Raw genomic sequence first — 25,910 nt, forward strand, 5'->3', positions numbered from 1 at the left:
TGTTCTGGAACTGCAGCAATCTCCAAGGACCATCTGTGCCTGGGAGGGAGGGACAATGGCCCACACAACTCCAGAATACCCTGGCTCAGCGACAGAAAACATGTACAACCATGATGGAGGATTTACTCTGAGAATACTTATCCAGCAATGGCAGGAGAAGGCAAAGCACCTTACTGTACTTACTTGACTATGTGCAGAAGTAGTAAACTGAACAGCCCCTTTTGGACATGGGAAACCACTTCTAACTCCCAAGCCTTCCTTTTATATCTGAAAGATACTTTAACTGGTTTTTGCTTTTCTCCTTGGATTGTTGGAAGGCAAGGGGATTAAAACAGGTGCTAGCTATCAGCGTATGTGGTAGGGTCCCTTGAGCTGCTTTTTTTTTTTAAGCTGATCAGACATAGGGAACTGAATTGTCTACTTTCACAGATGTATCAGCCTTATTTTACAATACCTGAGCTTTGCTTCCCCCAGATGCTGGGCTGCATTAACACTCACCTCCAAAGTGCTCTAAGGGGACATCATACTGCTCCTTGGTTAGCTTTTGAAATGTCTGAAGTCCCTGCAGAGAAATACTTGCCCTGTTGCCATGTATGGCAACCTTTTCCCTAAGGTAACAAATCAATTCTGTGTGTCAATAGCTGCAGCTTTGCTTATCTCCCACTGCCCATTGACCAAAGCCACTGGACACTGTATCGCACCAAAAATGCTGCAGATAGATAAGGAGAGACAATCTTATATCTGTTATATCTGTCTCGAAGAAGGTGCAGTCCCCACCATCCACACACAGTGGCACTATAAGGATTACTGTGATCGTGGCCACTCTTACTCTGCGTGGGGAGAAACAAGAAGTTCTTATACCTTGCTGTTCCCAAATAGACTACCGGATAAAAGCTGGGGTTCACTAGACTAGAGTCTCCTTTTATTAAGCTGCTGCTCTTCTCTCAGTAGTGGGCTCAATAGCTCTGAAGTCTTTTAACTTTTGGACTCAGAGGAGTAATACATTAACCCTCCAGCTACTGCCTGTTTCATATACTGAGAAGAGTAATTTAAACATAAAGTGTTAACCGTGCATTCTACCCTGCTCAAAGTAGGGCAGGCATTCCAAATCGTTCCTGTAAGTAAAAGTCAAAGTGTAACACACCAGTAACACTCAAGAATGTAACTTGCACTCCGTGCCCCAGGGCAGTGTCAGAGGCAGCAGCCCTCCTAATAGCGGGGAAAGGCTCCAGATGCACATTCTCTGCTCCTGCTCGTTTGTCCAGTTGTTTTGGCTTGACAAGAGACAGCATCACAGCATGCGTTGCAGCGCCACACATCTCAATGGCACTGGGGGCAAGGGAGACCCTCTCAGCTCCAGCTGGAGTTCTGCAGTTCCTCTCGGAGCCAGGTTGGAAGGGGCTGTCCCAGTCTGTTCATCAGCTTGGATAATTCAATGTTGTGCTCCCGGTAGAAGTCTCTTAGGAACAGCCGTGACTGTGTGGAAAATACAGACCACGTTACAGTGAAAGAAAAAGTTACTCTCAACACATGTTGCATAGGTCATCTAGGACAGACATAGTAGGAAAATCCAGGTTGGTTTGCTGGGGGATGTTTCTACATCTCTTGCTGCCAACAGATTCGAGGCATTTACTCACCGAGGAATCCATATCAGGGTATTTTCTTCCTTTACTCTTTCCTAGGCATTTAGTCTTTCCTCCATCTAGCAGCTGGCACCAAAATCCTTTTGCTTCATCGAATCTGAAAAGGACAGTTGTCTTTAAAGGATATGGCCACATGCCCAATGCAGCAGAAATTAAGTAACTCCATAAGTGTTTCCCATTTCAATGGTTTTGGTTTTATTTATTTATTTATTTGTGGTATTAGTTCCTTTTTTTTCTTTTTAGCACTTGACTACTTTGACAAGAAATCCATTACAACCATGACTCTTGCAGCTTTATGCAAATTTCAGAGGTAATATAGCGTTACAATACTTGTCTGTTAAGCTTGGGGGGTAAGGGGAGAATAATAATCCATGTTTTAGTGTCTGTAAATTATTTTAAGTCTCCTCATTATAGTTGAGAAGCATTAAAGAAACCCCTGACCGTTAAGAGCCAGTGTTTCTTTCCTTGCTAAAACACAGGTATAAGGTAATACTGGGAACCATGTCTGGTTCTGGTCTCTCCTGTCCCCTCAATTGACCAAAGGTGAGCTGGAAGTTTGAGCAGGTACCTCTGCCACGCTGTGGCAAGCTGACCAATACAGTTTTTTTTCTGACCCTGGCTGAAGGGTACCAGCCCCCGGGCGGAGGGTCCCCAGCCAGTACTGCTATTGTAAACAGTCAATTTACCATCACCTCATGTGCTTCACCAAGTAACACTTTCAATTAATCTGCCATTTCTGTAAATCTGCCCTCCCCTGGGGAGCCATGTGCCCCCTTGGAAAACATGTCCTTGGAAAACAACTGTAGGAGGAGAAGTGAATTGGTTCTCCTCTCTTTACTGTTAAAGGAAAGAGCAATTGCTGTACACCTACACACATGCATGCCACCCACTACCCTCAGCTAGCATAGGCTGTGATAGCAGAGAAGCTCAGTTTTCAGCTGCAAATTTTAGGATATTTAAATTAATTATTTTAATTTAATATTTAAATTTAAATATTTAGGATCTCCAGTGGGCTTGTAGAGTTTCCACTGAAAACTAATACGGCCACAGTTCACCTTCAGCTAGCACTTAATCTATTCAAATTAACTGCACTAGCACTGTGGGCAAAATTGCAGTAATGGCTGGGGAACATCCTTCAATGTAGTAGCAGTGATGTAGTACCTCTAATAACACTTCCTCAGATAGCTCTGGGCACCTGTCAAGTCCATGTTTTCTGCAGTAATAGGCTCTTTACCTCAGAATTGTGCAACATGTCCCTAATCTCCATCTTGTTGAAGATATGACCAGCTTGTCACACAAAGTTTTATCATACTTCCTCTACTTACCGCCAAATATAGGTATAACACAAACCATAAGGAGTGCTAATAATTCCAGCACCTTTTCTGAAGCCACAAAGACCAAATGGAAAACACGGTAATTACTGCTGTGAGCAACTTCATGCTTCTCCATGACAGTGCCAAAACCCACTCCCTTCGACTATAACTTCTGGAAAGACTAAGCTATGATTCTAGTCTCTGCATAGCATCTTATGCTGTCTGAGCCTAATTTTAGGATTAGGCATACCTCTGAAACCTTGGCAGGTTTTGTTAGTCAGAGATAAGAAGTATTCTTCCAATCAAATGCTTATTAGTATCACACTTGGCTGAGAAAGGGCCCTCCCCAAAATGATTTCCCTACCTGAGGGCCTGGGTGTAGTTGAAGAGCGGCGTAACTCCCAAGAACTTTTGGATGTTGTCCATTACAGAGGCAGGGTTGTGTCTCAGCTCCTGACCATCCACAATGAGAAGCTGAAAAGACAGCAGTCACCTTAGCCTCTGACAGCATATGCTGAATGACAGCCATGAGCTTCCTGGCTCTGAAAACTACCCCTGGTCTTTATGCGGGTCAGTAAAGGCTGCCCAAACCTGTTTATTCTAGAGCAACACAGTGGGGGGATGTGGCATGTTTGTCACTACATTATATGGGCAACAAGTACCATAAACCAGTAGATCATGACAGGCTTTGCTTAATAAGCTTGCCTTTGGCCAAGCCCCCTGTAAATGAGCATTAAGGCCCAGCACCAGCATGATTTACAAATTGTCTCTGGAAACCTCATGTATTCTTTTCAGATGTCAGGAGCTATTGTGCTAAGTATTCTTCTGTAACCTGTGATTATTCTCCTGTTACATGTATGGTAGACCATAATGAACAACACTCATGCTAATAAGTTACCTATTTCAAATAACAGAATAGAAAAATAGTAAGCTACCTATTTCAAATAACAGAATAGAAATGAACTGCAGTTGGAGAAGGTAGGAGACCCTGACCTTTCATAAGTACAAGGATGGTGCGTCTGGCTCTACCATTCCTAACAGCAATAACCTCCAGGAATAGTAAGGCAACGAGATACAAGCCAAAGAATGTTTTCCCATGTCTCTTTTAGATATCTTTTTAGATCTTTTACACAGATCTATCGCATACAGTTTAGACTGCTGCTTTGTCAGAGAATAAGAGACTAAAAGGGCACTGTAAGACTGCTGGATTATAGACTGTCTGAGGATAACCCCAGCACTAGAAAGGAACTTGAGAAAACACATCCTGACTCACACTGTATTAGACAGTTTATACATTTCTTGGGAATTTAGAGACACTAATGGTCTATATTGGCTATCAATTGACTTTTTGTAAATTTATGCACAAAACACAGAATCCTGTCATTTCTGTGGTGAGATCTCCTTTCAGCTTCACAACACAGGAACTAACAAGTGGCAGAGTCCAAGAGTGTCTCTTTAAAGCAATGAAACCACAGCAAGCAGCTGAACACCTACTAGGCCTGAAGAGGGTCCCTGTGCTGCAGGCTGCTAAAATGAAAGGAAAGGAGTGCTAACACTGCTGTTCTTGCTCAACTTCTCCATGTTATGGAGCTCTCTGGGAGATCACGGTATCCTCCTGCACTCATTTACTTTTACAAATAAAGTAAAGTACAATATTGGAGTATTCAAGCCTGATTTCTTACCAGCTCGTAACGGGAGGAAACAAGTGGTGGCTTTAGTTCCAAAAGACAAATCAGAAGGTGAAATAAAAACAATGGGGAGGGGGAGCACATGCACATGTTAAGAGTTTGTTCTCCTCTCCACTAACCCTACAAGGGGCTCCAAGAGAGCCTCAACTGCCAAACCTCCTACCTGCCCAGAGGGGTAGTATGTTAGCCAGCGCTCTAGGTGAGTTGAATACCAGCCAGGGAGCAGGCATCGGCTTTGCAGGTTCCGCAGTTCCTGAGGGGCCTGGGATTTTGCAGAGATCACTTGGTAGAATGTGTAATTGAGCGCCACAGGGTCATGGTGAGCACGCTGGTGCTGAAACACATAAGTTGAATTTAGGAGCAGGAATAAAATTCCACCTTACCCATCTCTGTGCAGACCCACTGACTCAGCACACCCACCCCCTAATGCCTTTGTATGCAACTGTCTTCACTCTGCAGGCAGCAAACGTCATCTCCCCTGCCCCCTTTGTGGAAATGGATCCATGGCTCTCTACCCCGGGCTTTCTGCCTCACCCTACTGGAATATCTCTCTGGCCTTCACCCACAGAACAGTTCAGGGAAGTCACCTGGTACCATGAATAGGCTCGGTCAGCAGGGTTGATCAGAACAGTAATGATTTTGGCTCGAGGCAGCAGGGCTGCACCACGTTTTGGTACCACCTCTGTGTCAAAGTAATTGGCGCTCTTCTCAAACATGAAGTCTGTGCTGGCATTGGACGGGATGGGAAAGAATTCCATGTACCTGCCAAACAGATGGGATGCTGGTGAGCAGCACAGCCCACAGAAATGGCACACGACATTGCTCTTCAACAGACACCATTCGCAGAACAACTGCACCTCCTCCATAATGCAATGAATGGGCAAACGGGTGCAGAGCTGGCAGAAGCATGACTTGAAAAGGGGTGGTGGAGCACAACTTAGAAAGTTGAAGGTGATAAAAGGGTAAGAAAGTATTGTGCTCAGAGTGTGTTGCCCAAGCCCTTGGGCAGTGGAAGGAAAAGGCTGAGGGTTGCACTCTCTAGCAGAGAAGAGGTTTTGTCTAAAAGTAAGGCCAGAATCAGCTGCCTGCCCTGCCACTGCTTGTTTAAACCTGCCTAAATCATTTGTCTCTTTGTACCTCGGTCCATAGCTGAGACACAAGAGCTCTGCTCTGCCTCATAGGAGCTTGTCAAATCAGAAATGTGGAAACTGTAAGACATTCAAGTAATGGTAGGGTAGACGGTAATGGGGGGACAGGGCACTGAAAAGCACTGAAGACTGATCTCTGCTGAAATTTAAGCTGTACAACAAACTCAAAGTTCATGCTAAACACAAAGATTCTTCTCTTGCATGTGATGCTACACTCAAGTAGCATGGCTTTTCCATGTAAAAGCCTACACTTTTTAGGCCTATCTGTCAGCTAGTGCAACTGCTCTGTAGTGCTTGACTCGTGAGCTCTGCTCAGGTACCAACCATCTTCCAATATCTTTTCAATGGTCCTCTAAATGGTCAGAGAAGTCAGACAAAATCTCCCACTGCTCATGGGCAAAGAAATCCCATGGCAGACTGCCTTACTGCCACACAGCTGTTCCTCAGAGCCACTCGTGGGGGAGTGCAGTGCCAAGGTCAACCCAAAGTTCATGCTTCAAGCAAGAAACACCTTTAAAATTTCTCTGCCTGGATAACATAGTGGCATCATAGTGCCACAGTGACACTAGAATTTCCCTGACAGGTGAAAACACTATCTAATTTCATATTTTTACAAGTAAAGATCAGGGTATGCATGGGGACACTGGGGCCAGTGCAAAGAATGCAGTGATAGCTCTTAAGTCTAAAGGGCTCAGAACAACATCAGGGAGGTTGTCCACCCTGTATTGTGTGTATTAACTCAGAAACCACAAAGAACTTGTTAATGAGCACTGTTGTCTGTTTTGCATGTCAAAGGAAAAGAAATCTCATGACAGCAATGCATTCAACAAAGACTCTGAATTTTTAAAGCTAAATCATGCCTTCAAGTCTCCTGGTGAACAGTCCCTAAGATCAGAAACTACCTGTCCTGCTCCTGGGACTAAGTAGTTGGGCTAGCAGGAAAACAGAGAACACGTGCTGAGCAATAGCAATGAAAACAGAGCTGTTCAGAAACAGAGAAGCTACTATAAGGTGGCTGAGGTGGACGTACAGAGAGACTCGAGAAGACAACACGGGCACACCTTGTCACAGAAGAACAGGCATCAGGGTTCTTACCAATCAATTCCTTTATGATAGTTGGGTCCATTAAAAAACTGGATCTCCTCGAAGGTGGATGGACTTGGGAAGTTACTGGTGACAGCTGGATGCATGGTCAAGAAGAAGTGCACAGCTGTTGTGCCTACAACAGGAACCAGTTAACGGACCTGGGTCACACATAATGCTTGGCTGAATTAAAGGTTTTACCTGTGCTGCAAAAAACAGTCCCCAAGTGGGCACACTGCTATGGTGTAACCCACCCATTAACTCATGCAGGTTACAGCAGTGACACCAAGCACTTTGGGATTGAACTTGACTAAGAAGTTCGATCCCCCGTTTCAGCTCATGCAACTGATTTAAGTCACCTCCTTAGCACGACAGCTGTCACCCATGTTGGCTACCCCCACACCTTTTTTTCCCTGGTGGCACAGCCACACTGTCATGTGGCAGAACCCATTCCTGCCTAACAGGAGGTAGCCTGGGCACTGCAGGTCATTATCACACGTTTGGGAAGGAGACGTGCTAGGGACAACATTAATGTCCTTGGATGAGAATTCAGGTAGAGATGCCTTGGTCTGTGTCTGCTGTAGGTGTTTTCCCTTTACCCAGCCAAACCTGATAATCCTGCTCAGCACACAGCTGTAGGCTTCCAGCACACTAATAAATCAGCTGAGAGAAGGGTTTTCTTACTGTGCCATTGCAAGCAGCTTGGGCCATGATACAGGAGGGCTTATGCTGCACACACACCAGCAGAGATTCACAGTGACACAGGCAGGAGACAGCAGCTTGGCTGGGACAAACTTCCTACCAAGGCCAGGATCGCTGTTTGCTGTGCATAGTTGGCAGCTGCTGTTTCACTGCACCACAGAGAAAGCCAAGGTTTGAAGACCTGGCTTTGGCTGAAGAGATTTTGCTTTCTTCAGCCTAGAAGGGACTGCTCAGTACAGTATATACAGCCATGTCACTGCCAGCCACAGTGCCACAGCAGTTAAGAGGTGGTGACAGAGGTCAGACAAAAGAGGATCTCTACCTCCCACTGACAGTGACATGCAGCATTCAGTGGGTACACAGATCTGTTGCAACAGAAGCACTAGGGGGCATTCATTGTAACCTTTGTCAAGTGTCTGTTTTAGTCCTGCCAACAGTTTATGTTTGTGACACATGAAGAAAGGTCACAAGTTTCTCTGAGCTTATGTTGAAAAGCCAAAACACAGCTCTGCAGGTAGGGCTTTTCCCTGCAAATCAGAACGGAGCCAAGTTAAGTGCCAGGGTGCACAGTACTGACAGACTTGCCAGATTTAGGTTAGAACAAATCTGAGATTCTCTGAAAGGTCCTCTCTGGCATTTTGGCAGCTTGCACAAAGGGCAGCCACACAAATCTACAACACAGACCTTTCCAGCTCTCCTCTCCACTTCTGGAGGAATGAGATGGAAGCTGCAATCTATCTTTAGATAAAGTATTCACATTACCAGTTTTCTGAGGTCCCACAACGAGGAACTTGGGGAGTCGATCGCATGTTTTCTCTTTGGACCAGATATCCTTGTGCCTCTTATCATCACATGGGTTCTGCAGCACAAGTGATGGGATTAAGCATTACCACAGGAGCTAATGGAAAGGGGAGGAAAAGCCAGTACTCTGGGGAAAATGCTATTAGCATATGAAGAGCACTTCATAGCCACACTACTGCCCTGCCAGGCATCAAGAAGAGTTAAGTAAAAACATAGGGGAATGTTTTCAAAAGCTCCAAAGTGACAGAGGAGCCAAAGTCCCTCTGAGAGTGTTTAACCACAGGCCTTGCCCTATGTAGCCATGCTGGGCTGGGCCACCATAACAGTACAGCTCAGCATCTGTGAACTTCTGGCAGACAGACAACTCTATCGCCTTCAGTTAATTTCATCTGCTCATTACCATGCAGAGATCTGCTGCACTGGGATAAAATGGAATCGGCATGTTTTTATTTAATGAATATGAATTCTGCAGTGTGAAATTACTTTCAGATTAATCACATTAACATGCCTGCAAGCTCCTCTAGCAACAAACAGGGTTCTTCCTTGCACACTTAACATTTCACAGCAGCTTGCTCTAATATAATCCCTTTAACAACCCAAATGCCTGCAAGCCCACCCTGCAGTCACTTCTGACAGCCATCCCAGTCCCTAAGCTCACACCATGACTCTGTCCTACTGCTCCTACTCCCCATCCCTTCCACCTTGCAATTTGCCACTTGCAGCCTCAAGCCACAAAGGTTAAACCTAAAAGCTTTATGCATTACCCTCTGTACTCTGGATCAGCAGTCTTGCCACACTTTAAATGTGGGACACACCTCTTGGAAAACCACTAGGAGCAGTTAAAGCTGCCTTCTCACCTGCCACAAGGGATTCTTCTCCTGGGGAAAGATTTCAAAGTACTTTTTTGCAAGCTGGATAGGGGGCAGTGTTTGCAGGCGAAGGTTGGTCCAGCACTGCACAAACTTGACCAGGCTCTCAAAAGTGTACAGTCCCAGACGATCGTTCCCATAGTTGGACAGGTGGGTCATGAAGATGCTGATCTGAAAACAGGAAAGACATGGGATACTGGTAAATCGGGTAAAAGTACTGTTTCCTCCTAGCTTGATTTCACCGTCAACAAGAGGCTGTTCACATCTTGGACTGCCCTGGTGGTCTGGGTTGATGAATGTCCATCTGCCAGGATACAGCACTGCCTTGATGAAAAATGAAAGAATTGTAGTGCTTGCAACACAGAAGGAACTCAGGAGTTGGGCCCAGACCTCTCAGTAACCCCTAGGAATGGTGTAGGGGGGATGATAACTGAGCCCAGAACAGTTTCAAAAAAACCATTCAAGTGGCTCTGGGACACTTAGAGGAACAAGGGTTAGTCAGTGACTCCCTCGTAGTCAAAAGCTTGCAAAGCCTCTTTCATGGGAGAACAGGAGCTTCCCTTCCTCTCCCCGAGGAACAACCAGGGCAACCTGTCTATTTGCAGTGCCTGCTACAGCAGGGGAACAGGCCACGGAGAGGGGCAGCATGCTCCAGGCCAGGGCACAGTGGCACAAGGGACAGTTTTCACAGGAGTTATTTCTAGGCCTACAGCCGGTCAGCTTTCATTCACATTGGAGTTGACATCTCAAGTGTAAAGGAACAACTGGCAATTCACACTTTAAAATACAAACAAGTGTTTGAGGATCTGAACATGGACTGCAAAGATACACTGCGCTAGGACACTGTCCTAGGAACAGACACCAGCTGATATGGTTTTAGCTCACAAGAGCTTTCAGCATAGGCAGCCCCTGAAAAATGTCCTGCCAAGCCTGATGATGTAAACCCTTGGGCAAAGTGTCACTGAGCACCCTGGGAGCCCCCCCAGCACTGCAGTGCTCAGGAGCTGCTGTGCTATCTCTGCCTAGTCAAGCCATCTCTCATCTCCAGCAGATGCATTTCCCTCCTGTCTCTTTTTCAGTACTTTAACTTTCAGAAAAGAGTGCAAAAGACGGCTGTCAGCTTGACTCTGGTGTGCGGCTTTGAGAAGTCCCATGGAATTGGGCATCGCAGTGCCTGTAACAAAACAGCACTTTCCCAGACACAAACCACACCACGGCTAGAAGTGAGCAACACAACAGCAGAACATTAAGGCCAATGGAAGAATGGCTACGTAGATGATTTAGCACTCCCCACCCAGTGTCTGCTAGTTCAGGGAGGCAAAGAGACTTTAGTCACAGTAGGGGCACCCGTTGCTGCACAGTTCAGCCCTGAATCCTGATGATGTCAGGTAAGGTCAGCAGGCAACATCAGGCTTCCCTGGCAGGGGGCAGGAATGGCTTTCCCACTCACAGTAGGGGAAGAGCAAAAGAGGGAAGTAGGAGACAGACGGTCTTGGGATGAACACATTTGCTGGCACTCGGGAGGTCTGAATTCAGTTTTCTGCCCAGTGTCACCATGGACTGGTCTCAGTACAATGAGAGATACTGATAGATAGTAGCTCTTTGTGCCTGAGCCATCCCCAGGACACTGTGAAATTAATTTAATCCTGTCCATAAGGTGCTCGCACCCCAGGGTCTTTGGGTAGGCAACAGAAAACAGTGGTAGGACTCTGGGATACATGGAAAGTAAGCAGAGTTAAAGATTTATCACACTGCCTGTGAGTTTTTCAGTTCTGGTTTCCTACTGAGCTGACATAGAGGCACTGGCAGACAGTCTCTGGCACCTACACTTCAAAGAGCAGTGTGTGCTTGGTGCTGTTGTGTAAAAAGGACATGCTAAATACAACACAGAGCAGAGGACAGAAAGATCTGCTGTTTAACTGCAAGGCTATGCCATGAAGCAGATAAGGTGGCAAAAAAGATGTGTCTCATGTTGTATTTTGCACATTTCGGGGAGATGCCAGGCAGGTGGTATGACAGCAAAGCGTGGCTCATCGCTTTGACTTGCTAGTGAAACATTCAGAGGAAAAATCTCCGCATGAAGTGTCTGGCTCACTGGCATAAACCAAGTACTGCAGCAGGGAGGACGCAGGTCACCACCTGCTGCCCCTTCAAGATTTCCAGAATAAAAAAAACCTGCATGTGATCCAGGTTAACAACTGTGTCCCAAGACTGACTACATTCGGTAACATGGCTCACATAGGTAATGCTGTCACCTGCAAACAGTCCCAAGCAACTGGATTTAGAAGACAACAAGATAAGCCCAACCAAAAGCCACTTCCCTGTACTTCTGAGCGTGCAGTCATTTCCTGTAACACACATGCACTGTTTAACAAGGCCTGGCAGCTTGCTCTGCCCTGTCACAGCTACTGCTGCCAAAACAGCTCTGAGCACTACTTCTGTCATAAGCTACACTCGAGTCCCATCTCTCCCTCCCATCCACACCCAGTGACCCCAGGGACTGGCTTCGTAAATGCACCTCCCTCCTCCCCCTCCCTTCCATTGTCAGCATGCCATGGTTTCCCTTCCTTCACACTGAGGAAGGATGAGAGGAAAGGTCACAGAGAGCCTGGAATACACAAAACAGGAGGGTATGAGCATCCTTGCAATATGTAACAAGCTGCTGCGGGCACAGCAGAAATCTGCCATGTAGTGTGAGCAAAAGTGTTTTTGAGAAGTGATCATAAAGATACCCTTTGCTTCTGGGAAATAGTGACTGGGCACATGGCAGCCTTTCCACCAAACGTCAACAGCTATTCTCCTTCCTGACATCAGACCTTGTTCACTAGTTTGCACTGTGCAGTTAAACATACGCATACAGGCTTGGAGACTCCTACATGTGTACATCATTCAAAGGGAGCTGGAAGCACCAAAAAGGACTGAAAGAGCCTGGTCCAAGTCTGCTCTGCATCACTGCTGGGGCTGAGGGCTGGCCAGCTTTCTATCAGGTCTGTGAGATGGCTCTATCAGCGAGGGGAGGAATGCAAGGGTCCGAGTCACTGTGGAAACAGGAGCAATGAAGAGGAGCTTAGAGCACAGTATTACGCTGCTGACAGAGAGAGAGAAATGCTCCACTGCCATAAGGAAGCAAAAGTGTAAACATTGGAAGCAGCTGAAGTCGCCTGAAAATGAGTTTTAAAAGTCACCATGAAGAGCCAATAGTAAATCCAGCAAATAATAAGCTCATCCTGTACCAGAGCACAATCTTCCCAAACTTTTTTGATCACAGATCACTGCCAGCTCCTTCAACTGTCACATGCTTATCAGCAAATTTTAAGGGGTAGCTCTAGAAACTCTATGAATTCCTTGGCACAGCCTCTTACACCAGCAATGATCTCTGGATTACAGTCTGGCAGACAGTTTTCTGACAGAAACCTAGAGCTCTTAAGTTTAACAGGCTATTCCTGCAGGCATTCAAGGTCTGACAATTATGAAGTGGGACAAGGTGGAATTAACCCAATACATGGGAAGCCCAGAAAAGCAATGATCACAGAGAAGAAAGCAATTTCATTCCATCTGACCAATCACTTCCCCTGACTACAGACTTTTATGAAGCAGGTAGATTTGGTTGTTACATGTAAAGATAACAATTCTGTCTCAGGTGATATGCACTTTTATAGACCCATACCTTCTGCAGATCACAGACCAAGCCAGAGCTGGGTGACCTTCAGAAACACAGGACCTGTTTGCAAACTACAGTCTGTCTGTGTGAGGCACCCAGAGCACGCTGCAGGGGTCTTTTCACTATCACAGTTCTTCTAGGAGTAAAGAGGCACTGAATACTATGAAAAGCAAGAGACAAGAAAAAACTAAGCTCATTGAGGGAAAAAGCTTGATTTCCTGATTCACTGAGCCTCTACAGCCTCAACCAAAAGTGGAAAAGCTGCATATTTAATCCTGCAATCAAGATGCAAAAGGAGGGAATGAAAGAAAACATCACAGTGAGCAGAGCCACTGATGTTACATGACAAATCCCACAAACAAATACTCATTGACTGGGACCAGTACTCCAGGGTTCCCACCTAGGATGCTAGCCAGAAACAACCTACTTTCTCTCAGATCTGCTGGAATGGCTTCTTGCCCATACTCAGACACTGGTGGAAAAAGATATATAAAGGATAAGTAAGGCAGAAATTTGGAAATAGTGAGAAAAGAAGAGATTAAGCATCATTATATTCAGGAGTGGCTATAAAGGCAGACATTGTAAAATCACTATCTAAACCTGGCAGGGCAATGTCCATTCAGAGAAAGAGATGACAATAGGTGCCAAATCAACAAATTCAGGTGGGGAATTGAGAAAGTTACTGTACAATCAAAAAGAACAGCATGTCTTCCTGCTGCAGCCAGCAAAAGCAGGAGTGTGAGGGAGTGTGATCTGTGGTTGGAGAGGGCTACAGAGCTTCATCTCCTAATTCTATCCATTCAGGATTTTCTAAAAACGCCTGGGCTTTTTTTGTGTCTCTTGCCACCTAGTACATCTTCCGAGCTTCAATGGGGATTTGCCTTCCATGGCTAAGAACTGGGAAGGGACTGCAGGGTGCTGGCAGTGGGACTGCAGCTTGGTGGCTGGATGGAACTGTCAAATATTAAAAAGGGAAAAAGAAACAGACCTGTGTTAGACCCAGATCTCCCAAAAATGCCTTAGGGCAACAACTACATCACACAAAAAAAACCCCACACAAATTGTTTCAAGTGTATATATACTGAAAGAAAGGGGAGAATACTCCACAATGAAAGCCCAGAAAAAGCAATTATTCCGAACAACACTCATCACTGAGCCAGGGGAGAAGCCAACAGGCGGCAGATGTGTGTGGAACAGAAGGAGCCAAGGCACATCTCACTTCTGATTCATGAAGATGCAACAGCCTAGGTAACACTCACTCTCTGTTGGGCCATGCTCAGCATGTCACCCTGGCTAGTTTCTATCTGCAGAGTGTTGCATTTGTCAGCACTCAATACTGAGGCTTTGTAAAGCAAAGCAGCATTAACTAGCAGGTACTTCCTTGGCCCTCTTTTTCATAAAGCATCACACTGGAGATACCCACACCATGATGGGTGGTTATACTGAATCTCCCATAGGATCTAGTCCTTTCCCACCTCAGGCACATAAGCTGAGACAGCCATGCACCGATTCCCCTTTCAGATGAACTTACTGGGTTCAGAAGCACCGTCAGGAAGAGTTCACCACCACGAATGCTCTTGTCCAATTCCTTTGAGCCACCAGGGTATTCATTATAGAAGATAGTGTGAGTAAAAAGACCACAGGTCTGTCGAGGCAGAACCTGGCAATATCAGAGAAAAGTTAGATAAAAGGCAGATGCAGCAGAATCTACATGTGAATGTGTCAAAGCAGCACTCTTTGGATCAATGCAAGAGCAAGGAACACAAGCAACATGGGTTCAGAGGAACACAAGCAACATGGGTTCAGAGGACTCTTCTGATATTCCTCCCAACTGTTTTATTCATTGCAGCGTGAACAAGTCAGTAGGATCTCAATTTAGTCTTGTGCTTGGTTTTGCTCCCCATCAGTACTGACCTCTGACTTGTACTGAGAAATGCAGAAACTGGCTTTAGCCAAGTTTTTTCCTCTTTGCTTCACTTAATGATTTTGGAAAATCTGGTGACATTAAGATTAATGGCTCTGATGCAGGTCACTAGGAGACTGTCCCTTGGGCAGGAAAGCCGGCTCTGCTCGCCCAGCTGTGCTCACCATGATTCCATTATGGATGAATCCACGCCGGTAGCGTGCAGGCCGTAGGTGTGGGTATTCCTCTGTGCTCGTTACCTGGATGCTCCAAACAGATTTCCATGCCTCATAGAGTTGTGTGTGGACAGGATAAACCCCAGAATGATGGGGGGCCACAGCATAGCCCAAGTCTGTGGGAATCCCATGCTCCTGGAAGCAGAATATGCAGCTTGATCATTCAATATTTTACTAATATCCTTAATAAGGATCATATTTAGCAACAGACTCCAAGTTGGAGCAAGGTGACAGAGTAACATGAAAACTCTGGATTAGGAAACCTGAAATACTGCTTGTACTTCTTGTTTTATGCATCTATAGAAATACAAGGGTGATTCTATATCAACAAGGGCATTGGTTAAGAGCTGTGGTAAGAGCAGTCTTGTAAGTTGCAGGTGTGACAAATGAGATTAATTCGCAAGCTTCAGGTCAGGCTCCTTGGTTACTACTTACTACAAACTAATCAATTCTGTTAAGTGACATATCTCACTCCCACAATACCTAGATCTGAGTCACTAGAGGAGGAAAACAAAATTTCCTTAACTGATATAGAAGGGAAGGAAGATGACAACTGGGATCTGTCTTGTCTCTAGCAATTCAAAGAAAAGCAGACATGAAGCAAGAGACTGTTGAGGGTGAAGATATGGGGCATGGAACATGACAGGAAATATCTGAATTTAATGGGTTTTAATTCCACTGTGTGGTTCTGGTAACAATATGAATGATGACAGCTCTGTCCTGGTGGTGCACAACAAAACCAGAGCCCCTAAATGAAGCAACAGCCTTCCCCTTCCCACTGCTAGCCTGTTTTACTTTAAATATGTGTAATTGTGTTCTGTGCTTTGTTTCTCCTTGCAAAAGACTGCACTGTTATTTAACCAGGAAGAGAAGGAGCCTAAATTGTTTCTATAATGCTGTAACTGTGCTCTGAATTAAAGATCATTCCTAATCTGTGTCATGTGAACACAAGACAGCAGCCTGCTATTCCCAAGGGGATTACGATCAAAAGAACCAAACTAGAGGTGAAGAGGACATTTCTTTTCAGAGAAACATGTATGCTATATTCAACTCTGGTCTGTAAGCATCAAACAGACATTGTTCCAGCAATGGAGGGTGTTCAAGGCCTCCCCCTCCTCTGCCAAAACCCAGGGAATTTCTCCTGGATTTCCTAGATGAGTAATTTCCTTCGTTATTGTCTGGGGAGGCCAGAAGTAGGACTGTTAGCACACAGAGCATCTAATACTACTGACCAGGTGACATCCTTACAAAACCACAGTGAATAAGGATGGAAAAGAAAATGCCTTCTCACTGCCAGAGTTTGTAAATTAATTGGATTTAGATGGTAATGTTACAAATTCACACCTCAACAAACAAGAGCCTTGGGATTTGCACCCTGGAATGCAGCAGAACTGCCTGGGGCCATGCAGGTGCCAGGAAGCTACTGCACAGGCAGGCATGTGAGTGGCATTTCTTGCCTGAAAACAGCAAGAGCCACGCACCAATTTAAACTTTCAGAACTGCTTTTCTTAAATGCAGATGATTTACTACACTAGTATTTGGGCTCAACAGGGTCTGAATAGCTATTGCAGGATAGCAATGTTGAAGGATTAATACTGTAAAGTAAATAAACTGCGATGCCCCTTACCACAGCAAACTGTTTGTTCAGCTTCATCTGCTCAGCCAGCACAGTGACATTGTGGAAAAGATGAGGCTGCATGTGACTCCACATGTGAGGGAACCACCAGAACTCCTTCCTGTGTTTGAGCAGCATGTCATCCCCTTCATCTTCCTCATCTGTACCTACAGAGAGCAGAAAAGGAAGTGCAAAAACAAAAAGCAAAAGTGGGGCTCAATGTTTCAAAGCAGTGGATAATCTGCTGCAACACTGAGTTGTTCCAACAGAGAATCACGCTCTCTCTAATGCATGACACACACACACAAACATGGGGGCCGTACACAGGAGCTGGGACGAAGGGGTGCCAGGGGCTTACCTGTGTGGTAGAATTTCCCTGAGAAGCCCAGGTTGAAGGTGAAATTTGGGACTAAAGTTCTCAGCTTATTCTGGGTGCTCAGTAAAGCCTGTTGGAATGACAGGAGAAAGAAATGTTCATATTCAGTTGCTCTCTGCTCTACTGGTGTCCAGTTCAGTCTGAAGAGGTATCACAGGGATGGGGCTAAGCCATTGTTGCCTGTGGAGTGAAGCAGAGTAGCCAAGTGCTTCACATACAGAGTCTTTACTTGAAGTAGTCCTGCTGTACTAAATGATGCCACTTCAAAACCACAGTCAGACGATGCTCTGCACTTCAACGTGAAGGACCCAGAGTGTCTGTGCTAAGGCAAAGGGTCAATAAATGTTACTTCCAAGCAACAGATCCCTTACTCTTTCCAGGTTCAATCTCAACACTTACTTCATCTCCCATGTCAGCTGGGACTTTGCTATTGAACCTCTGTCCTTTCTCTGAGCCTACATGTTAATGAAAAGGAGGATTGGGCAGCACATGGTGCACAATCAAAGGAAGAGAAGCCAATAATATAGTGAACAGTAACTAAATGATCCAAAGGGAGGGGGTTTTTATTTAGAGATGAAAGGTGGATTCGCAGAACTACCCGTGCCAGGAGCTCTGCCACGCCAGGGAGGTACACCTGAGTTTGTATCCCTTAAAAGTGCCAAAACCCTTTGGTAGCAGGAAAGTTTCCTGGATTCTGGAAAGAAAACTTGGGGCAGCTGACATTCACAGTCATTACATCTCCTACAGGTTCTCTCTTGCTCACTTGTGTGTGCTTTAAATGTCCAAAGTAATTGCTATAGCCAACGGGAATGAGTCTCGTGCCACAACCCCCAAGGTCCAACAGCATACAGAGTAACACAGCAGACAGCCTTGACAGAAAAAAAACCCAGAGGCTCACTATGTCACAGACAGTAAGACACAAACTAATTTCAGTCAAATTTCTTCTGCTGGAAAAAAATAGAGAGAGAGAAGCCCTGAGATACATGCTGTGCTGCTACCCACGTGCTTTGGGAAAGTGTCACTAGTGCAGCTCCTTATGGGAGAAGTTCTCAATCAAACAGGGACCTAGCAGGAGGGCTGTTGGCAGGTGACAGAGATGGTCCGTGCACAAGCAGTTATTTGGATTTTAATAGCTTTTCTAAGAAAGCAATTGATCAGTAGCTGCTGAAAGGTGATGACCTTTTAACAGCAGACTTGGGCTAGTTGTAAATACACAAGCAACTTGGCACATAATACTGGGGAAAGCATACAGATTTTTCAAACTGTGCAGGGGAGACAGGCGGATCTTTCTGTATCAGCTGCCCTTCCCCAGCCTCAAGAAGCACAAAAGAGCACTACAACGCTGCTTTCACATGGCTCCCCCTCTACAGGCATTGTTCAGGCACACTGCTCCCTAGGTGGTGAAAGTGCATTCACAAATGCAGAACCTCATTCAGTGCAGGAACCGGCCTTGACAGCTGCCACTTAAGAATAACCTCACAGATCACTGCTGTGACTAACATTTCAGAACAGTGTTGACCAAACACTGATCATCACATTAATTTAAAAATTATGACTTCTGTAATTTACTCCAATCACCCATCCACTGCAGATGTATCTTGGAACAACAAAGTCGAGTGTTTTTATTCCCAAGGCAGGCAGCCCATGACCTCTCATACACGGCAAGGTGGGAAGACCAGACATTATTTCTGCAGACACACTCAATGCTTCATCTGAAAGAACCAAGCTTTCAGACTTTTCCCTATTGACATACTTAATTGCCAGTTCATCCTCCACACAGCCACACAACAGTGACATCAATGCAGCCTGGGACAAATTTCAAAGACCCCAGCTCCTCCACGGCCACATGCCTACCACATCCTTAGCCCAGTCCCCACCTGAGATTAATATTTTGAGAAATGTATGGCATGTGACATCTCCAGAACCTATCACAAATGAAGGAAGTGCTTTTAAAAGGTAACATGCCAGTAGCACTGATGACCGTAGCCTCCTTTGCTGCACAAGATCCAGAACAGGCAATGGGAGGTCAAGTTCCCCTCACATAACCCCATAAGACACTGGGTCTCATCTCACACATCAGGGAGCACAGACTAAGAGCTGTGTGCATCTCTGCAGAGAAGCACCTGTCTGCCCAGCTAGATGACAATACTGCATCAAATTTGAGACTAGCACCTTGAACACATTGCCCAGTATCTTAGGAAAGTGCCACTTTCTTTTCTTGTCTCCAGAGCCATCCCAATCCTCAGCACTTCTCTCTGCTGCCCTGAAAGGCATGTCCAGTTCCTCATGCTCTGGTAGGAAGGTGGAGGGAGAAAAGACAGCGACTAAGAGGCTTAGCATTCCTCTGCACCAAGGGAGATTTAGAGCCTGGCTGGGGTTACCATGACGACACATCTGTCTGATGATAAATCCCAAAAAGCCCTACTCCAGCAGGCAGAAATCCTTTGTGTCCAGGAAGGGACCAGGGAGGGACCTTGGGGGCCCCAGAAATTCCAAGACTATGGAACCCTACTGAGTCCTTTCCTGGCAGGTTTATTGCTAATCGTGCACCGTCCCTCTGCTGATGCTGGGTCCTTTTCACAGCCACATCCATAAGGTGGCATGGTATGGGGTTGAAGATTTGTCTTTCCCCTGCACAGGATAAAAAAGACTAAGGTGCCAAGTAAAATATTTGGAAATTTGTTTCAATAAATTATGTATTCACTGTTCCCTAGCACACTGGTTCAAAGAGGTTTGTGTGGTTTTTTTCTCTTCAGTGGCATAAAGAGTTAGCAGGGGAAGGTGAAACAATACAGATGTGGGAACGGGCCAGGAAGACAGCACTTCTGTCTGCTCTGACACGTCTCCACTCTGCTTCTCTTCTATAAAGTAGCATGACTATGATGGTACTTATCATGTCTTAGAGGTGACTCATGTGGCATTCCATTTATTCCCATAATGTGCTCTGAGATTCTTAAATAAATGGTAATCAAAAAATGTGGTGTAGGCTATCCATTAAGCTATAAAGCAGCTAGCCAAATAAAAACAGATCTTATATTTAAGAAATTTAATTGCTCACATGGTACAGGACAGAAGGCTAGCATTTTAGCTATCCCCCATCTCCAAAACACAAAGTTTCTTCCCCTAGAAAACTGCCCCTCCAATCCCTCCAAGTGTTTCTGGTTTATATTTTCTAACGATCTTCCATTCAATAAATATTTCCAAGATGCAGTGAAGTCCACTAGCTAAGGCCCCTTTCCCAGCAAAGCTCCCTGCTAGAAGCTCACCCTAGGAAGGAACAGATGGGGTCTCCAAGAGATTCCTAGCACTGGCCACCAGAACTCGTAAGCCTCCTCGGGGCCAGATCTGCTTCACGCTTGTCACAGTCTATCAGAGAACATCGTTTGCAACCCACAACCTGAATTTTCGGAGGCTTTTAGTACTTAATTGGGGCAGCTGTGCTGCAGGCCCAAGTGAAAGACATCTGCATTCCAGTGCACGTTTCTGGACACAATGCAAAAAAGGTCTTTAGTCCGACGTTCGATGCCCATCACTTCAAAAAAGGCTTTTTAATAATCTCAAATGATCATAAATACTTACCTCTAAGCAAATGCTTGGGCAAAGTTAAACATTGTGCCTTTTGTTGCAACACATTAAAAAAATCTATATAATCTTACTGAGGGATCTGCAAAAATTTACTCAACAGTCACTACAAGCTCTTGATGCCATCCAGTGAAAGATAAAAGCTCTCTCAATGGGGCTAAAATTCTAGGAGTGAGGAAGAAATCACAGGAAACCACAGTACCCTTACTGTACAATCTTTAGGTTGCATCTTTAGGACCTAATCGTCTTCTAAGATTGCATAGTGTTCTTGGCATCACAACAGGGCTCAACCTTCATGCAACTCTGCTTTCTTAGCTATGAAATTTTTAACTTCCAGAAGTGTTTTCAGAGATTTTAGCTGTTTTATGCAAACCCTGAATATTACTTCCCTGATCTCAAGTCCCTCTAAAAAGAGGCAAAAGAAAAGGGGGAAATAAAAGTTGAGAGTCAGATGCTGGGAAGAGAGGATACCATGAGCCTAGGCAAACAGTACATAGTCAAATGAAGGAAACAGATGATAAGAAACGGAGGAAAAAAGCAGAGTGCTTTGACAGCCTCTTCTCAAATGCTCATGCAAAGCACAGCAGAGTTGCAGAAACACCTTCTTCATAGGAACTGCTCCTGTGGACACTGGGCAGCACATTCTCAAGAGGATTTTCTGCAGTTTTCTCACTGCCCAGCAGTAGCACTGGCATAGCTCAAAACAGTGCTGTCAAAAGAGAAAGCATATACACCGGTATTTCCACCTCCCCTACAATGTCAGGGAGTTAGAAACTGCTGAATATTTTAATTTCAGTTAAGATCGCTATAATTTTGAAAGGCAAGAGCTGGCTGACAGCCACGCTCACTAGATTCTGTCTCTTCCACCCTCACTGATAACCCAAAATGAAATTACTGTCCTTGATTTTCACTTAGCTTCCTCTCAGACTTGCAAACAATGATTGCTCACTATTTATGCCCTTGTAGAGATTACCCGCAAACGAGGCAAAACCTCATCTACTTATTCTTTCCTCATACCTAAAAAAACGGCCAGGAAAGACCATAAAAGCCAGATCCTTTCGCATTAGAAATGGCTCGTCTTTGTTGGCTAGGTCCATGGAGGTTTGGTAAATTCTGAAGAATACAATTTTAGAAAAGACTGAATGTGGAATAATTGACATGAGATGAGATTCACCAATAATCTGTTTTGTTAATTATGTGCAGCTCAAATCTCTGGTAAACTTTACAAGGGAAAAATATTTTCCTTGTACAACTTCCAACTGTTTTACTTCAAATGAGGACTGCAATCTCCTGCTGCAGCCCTTCAGCAGAAACAGGAACTCAATGGTTACCATCTTTAAAGTAAAAGCAAGCACGATTCCTTTTTTCTTTTTAAAGAAGAAAGTTATTCAGCCCTCCTTTAACCATCACAAATAAAACATTTCTCCTCTCACACAGGACATCTACCATGGGCATGCATTTGATCAAATTATATTCAGCATTTTCTTTTAATAGGCATTTTGTCTGGAAAGCTCTCTGAATGTGGACCTGCATAGGGAAAACAAGCTCACTGGGACAGCAGAGTCAATTTTATACCTTCACACAACATCCAATCTTCAAACTGCTACCTTGACCACTGTAATCTAAGCTTTAAGATAAGGAGCTGTGTGTTGAGATAACAGCCCTGAAACAGAGCTTTCATATAAAAGGCCAAAGAAAATGCCAGCTGTTCTGCCGCTATTATCGCCCCTTCTTTCCCCACGGTGAGAGGCTATCAACAAATCCATGTAGTTATTGCTCGTTTTTAAAAAATAAAAATTCATTAACCTCTCATGGCTCTACAATCAGAAAGCTTCTTTTAAATGGATAAATCTGGGTTTTATCTGCTTTGCCTGAGATTCTCTGCTTACTGATCACAGATTATTCCTCCATATCACCCTGTTAAAACCCAAACAAAGCATCTTTGGGAATTATCTTGTCTGGGTTTGTTTTTAACATCACTAGAGCAGCCTTTGTTTCCAAAAGCTTTGGCTACCTATCTCCTGTTTTCTCATACATGTTTGTAACCTGTACACTAGAGAGGTAAGAATCTCTGCCACTTTGGACTAGAGGGTGCAGGGCCTGCTTAGAAGCAAGGTAAGATTGTGATCCTTAAAAAAAAAAAAAGCTTTCAGAGCATTTCAGCACCTTAAAACATAAGAACACTGAAATGAAGAACTTTTTAGCATTTTCCTTAAATAAGTATTATATACAACTGTTCCATTTTTCTTTGCCTGTCTGCTTGGAAACACTTTTTCTATACCTGTTTGCTTAGAGAGTTATGGTCAAAGGTGGCTCTAAAGAATTCTTAAAAGAATGAAGCAAGTAAAATAAATAATGGCATGGAATTACAGCTGCTTCAGGCATGCAGCTTCAAATGAATTGAAAAGATAAAGCTAGCTCCTAATAGAATGCAAGAGTTTGCTCTTCCTCAAGCTAAACTTGGGCTCAGAAGCAGAACTTAAAATCTCAAAGACTTGCAAAAATGGAGATGAAGCGAGACATGTCTTGCATGGATGCATAAAACATGTAGAAATGGTGTCAAGACTTCCAGTGAGGTGGAAGAGCGCTCTTGGGAACATGTAACAGATGAGCTTCAGTTCAGGTAAGGAAACACACATGTACAACAGTATTTTGTTTTATACTTTTGCCTCAAATGGTCTGTGCCCTTGGATAAAAGGATAAGGGGTGCTTCAATTTGAAGTTGTTTTGGAAACATGCTAAGGCAGCTGCTGTCACAGGCTTACCGTCATCATGGTTGGTACCCAGGGAACTGCATCTAGGACCGATCTAAGGGCAAGTGCTAAACAGGAATCTAGAGCAAAGGCCTGAGGCCTTATATCTCTGGGAGCAACCTCAGCATACCCAGAGAAACAGGCAATGCACCCATCTCAATGCCTACAAACCAGAACTGATGGGAAAGATACAAACGCAAGCCCTTGGCTCCATGAGGCAGCATATGTACGCACCTCACAGACTTAGGAGAGCAATTTATCACATACTTTCAAGGACACAGAGAATCAGAAGGGGTTCTTAGTTTCTTACCTTCTTCCTGTTTGATTCCTCCTTTGCATGTCTCACTTCCCTCTCCTCCACAAAATCTCTCTCTGCCTTTCCCATATCCTTTCCTAATAGGTCACTGTATTACTCAATGAACTGCCAAGGAAAGTGAGCCACAAAGATGGCATCTCTCCTCCCAATTGTGAGGCCACAGAGATGATTCTCATGTAGGCTTGGTCTGAGCACGCTTCCCTGGTAAACTTTTGGATATTCTCTGCCCAGAGATGGGGGTCACTGGTGGAGGATATGAGGGGGATGTAACAAAGGGTGAGAGAAAACCTTTCTTTTCCCTATTTATGTTCTGAAAAGCTAGATGGCTAACACAGAGACTTATAGCAGTTAACACCCCACGGACTGCCCTACAGTTTTGCAATACAATATATATAGTTTATATATATCATAAATAATAATATAACAAATACAGGTTTTTTTATTCTATTCAAACACAACTTGCCTTTTTCTTTTGAAAGGTAGAGTTTACAGCTACAAGTAGACTGACAAAGGAAATCTGCATATGCTTGTTCCTTAAGCTAAAGAGGAGACAGGATGGACCACCACAGGCATCCTCCTCTTAAATTCAGAGATGCCAGCTACAGGTCTCAGAATAAAAAATGTTTCATTTAAACCTAGAAAGACTATTGAGAGGACCGCATATGGTGCTTCAGCATCTTTGCAGGTTACTTCTCTGTTTAAGATGAGAACAATTGCAGTAATCAACTCTTTCACTCAAACTAAATGCAATCTTGACTTTCCTGCCATACCACACACAGTAAAAACTTGTCTAGGCCCTGTAATTATCCTGGGGATTTTACCTCTACATCAGACACTTTCATGCGAGTGCCCTCTTTTCCCACAAATATATCATCAATGTCAACGAGGATATAGCGATCAAGCGTGAGACAGAGTCGCTTGCCAGTCAAGTAGGCGATGGCATCCACGAAAATGAGTTTGTGCAGCCAAAAATTGAGGTTATTGCCGAAGAGAACCCGCTGGATCCCATCATGCAGACCCAGGTCCTGCACCACTGTGGCATGCAACGCTTTGTGGGTGGCCAGGTGAGGAATGGACTCCGAGGACTTTGTGCTGGCCAACAGCACCGGCTCGTAGGTGCTGTGGTTTGACTGGAACACAGTCCAGTCATCACCAGGCAGGGGACCCTGCTCCACCTCATTAGCCCGGGTGACGTAGAGCAAGGGAGCACTAGGGTTGATGTGATAGTCCCGCAGCCCCAAGTTGGAATGTAGGAAAAGGGGGAAACCCTTGAGCTGTGCACTAAGTAGACTGTTCTCATTGGCTTTGAAAAAGCCTATAATCCCCACTCCATACTCTACACAGTATTTGTCCAGCAGCTCTCGGTTCCAAGCATCTAGGTTCACATATTTAAGGATGTTCTCATAGATAATAAGAGCATAGCGTCCCCTATCTTTGTCTGTCAAGGTGGGCATATCCCCTTTGCCAGGAGCAATCTCTGTCCTGTATTTAAACCGGCTAGATTCCAGGATGGCCACTATTTCCTGCCCCAGCTGGGAGTAAATGCTTTCCACAAAGACTAGCACCACAGGATCTGTGCGTGAGGTGTCCACAGATTTTGTGAGTCTCCAGCTAGCTTGGGGTGGGATCAAGATGCGGTGCTGGTTGCTGCAGTCACTGAAGGGCAGGGGTGGCGGTTCCTTAATTTTGGGACTATTAGTGACATAGTAAGCCAGGATGCACATGGAGATCAGACTGAAGGCAATGAGCAGCAGGATCAATCTGTGGAGCTCCAGCTGTCGCACGTGCCGCACTACTTTCCACAACTGAATCATGGTGAGGCGGGCTGCCCACCCTCTCCTCACACTCTGCACACACCTTGCTCTTGAAATCTCCAGTGCCGCTGTGGCAGTACCCAGCAGCAGTTTGCAAAAAAGAAATGGCAGCTGCGGCGAGAGACAAAACTAAAGCAAACAGCTACAAGGCTACACTCCCAGGGATCTGCCATTTATCTCAAGTAACCATGGCCCTCAATTCCCATTGCTCTTTTGTGTGCTTCCTCCTGTTCCTCTTCTCTCACTCAGGAAAGTCTTTTGGAAGAGTGGGGTTTCCTGAGTCTTGTCTCCAACAGCAAATCAGTCTGTCATATCATCCTGTGCACAAGCAGTTTCAGCTCAGCCTTCCCAGGTGTCCTGTTTCTCATTTAGCTGTTTCACATTCACATGATGGTACCTTTTCTTTG

At 44.9% G+C, this 25,910-nt stretch overlaps 1 protein-coding gene across 2 annotated transcripts; it reads right to left on the minus strand.

The window, feature by feature from the left end:
* Positions 1–783: 783 nt before the first annotated feature.
* NDST2 (N-deacetylase/N-sulfotransferase (heparan glucosaminyl) 2) lies at positions 784–25,910 on the minus strand. 2 transcript variants are annotated; one of them, XM_010078219.1, is made up of 13 exons: positions 24,511–25,910; positions 17,021–17,108; positions 16,675–16,829; positions 14,997–15,182; positions 14,440–14,568; positions 9,236–9,418; positions 8,340–8,436; positions 6,888–7,011; positions 5,232–5,406; positions 4,808–4,978; positions 3,321–3,430; positions 1,638–1,740; positions 784–1,476 (listed from the first exon to the last, which is right to left on the minus strand). In XM_010078219.1, exons 1-13 carry the CDS (start codon positions 25,501–25,503, stop codon positions 1,351–1,353), a joined length of 2,640 nt encoding a protein of 879 aa, XP_010076521.1. In that variant the 5' UTR covers positions 25,504–25,910; the 3' UTR covers positions 784–1,350. The 2 variants fall into 2 exon arrangements, with proteins under 2 accessions (XP_010076521.1, XP_010076522.1); XM_010078220.1 differs by lacking the exon at positions 4,808–4,978.

Source organism: Pterocles gutturalis, unplaced genomic scaffold (assembly GCF_000699245.1).
Source record: "Pterocles gutturalis isolate BGI_N339 unplaced genomic scaffold, ASM69924v1 scaffold34843, whole genome shotgun sequence".
Lineage (NCBI taxonomy): Eukaryota > Metazoa > Chordata > Aves > Pterocliformes > Pteroclidae > Pterocles > Pterocles gutturalis.

Excerpts from the sequence above, each read along its gene's own strand:
- NDST2 (XM_010078219.1), bottom strand. The coding sequence starts at position 25,503 with ATGATTCAGTTGTGGAAAGTAGTGCGGCACGTGCGACAGCTGGAGCTC. Across the intron at positions 4,979-5,231 it reads GAGCCTATTCATGGTACCAG|CACCAGCGTGCTCACCATGA; the intron begins GTGACTTCCCTG and ends TATGTGTTTCAG. Across the intron at positions 1,477-1,637 it reads ACCCTGATATGGATTCCTCG|TCACGGCTGTTCCTAAGAGA; the intron begins GTGAGTAAATGC and ends TTTTCCACACAG.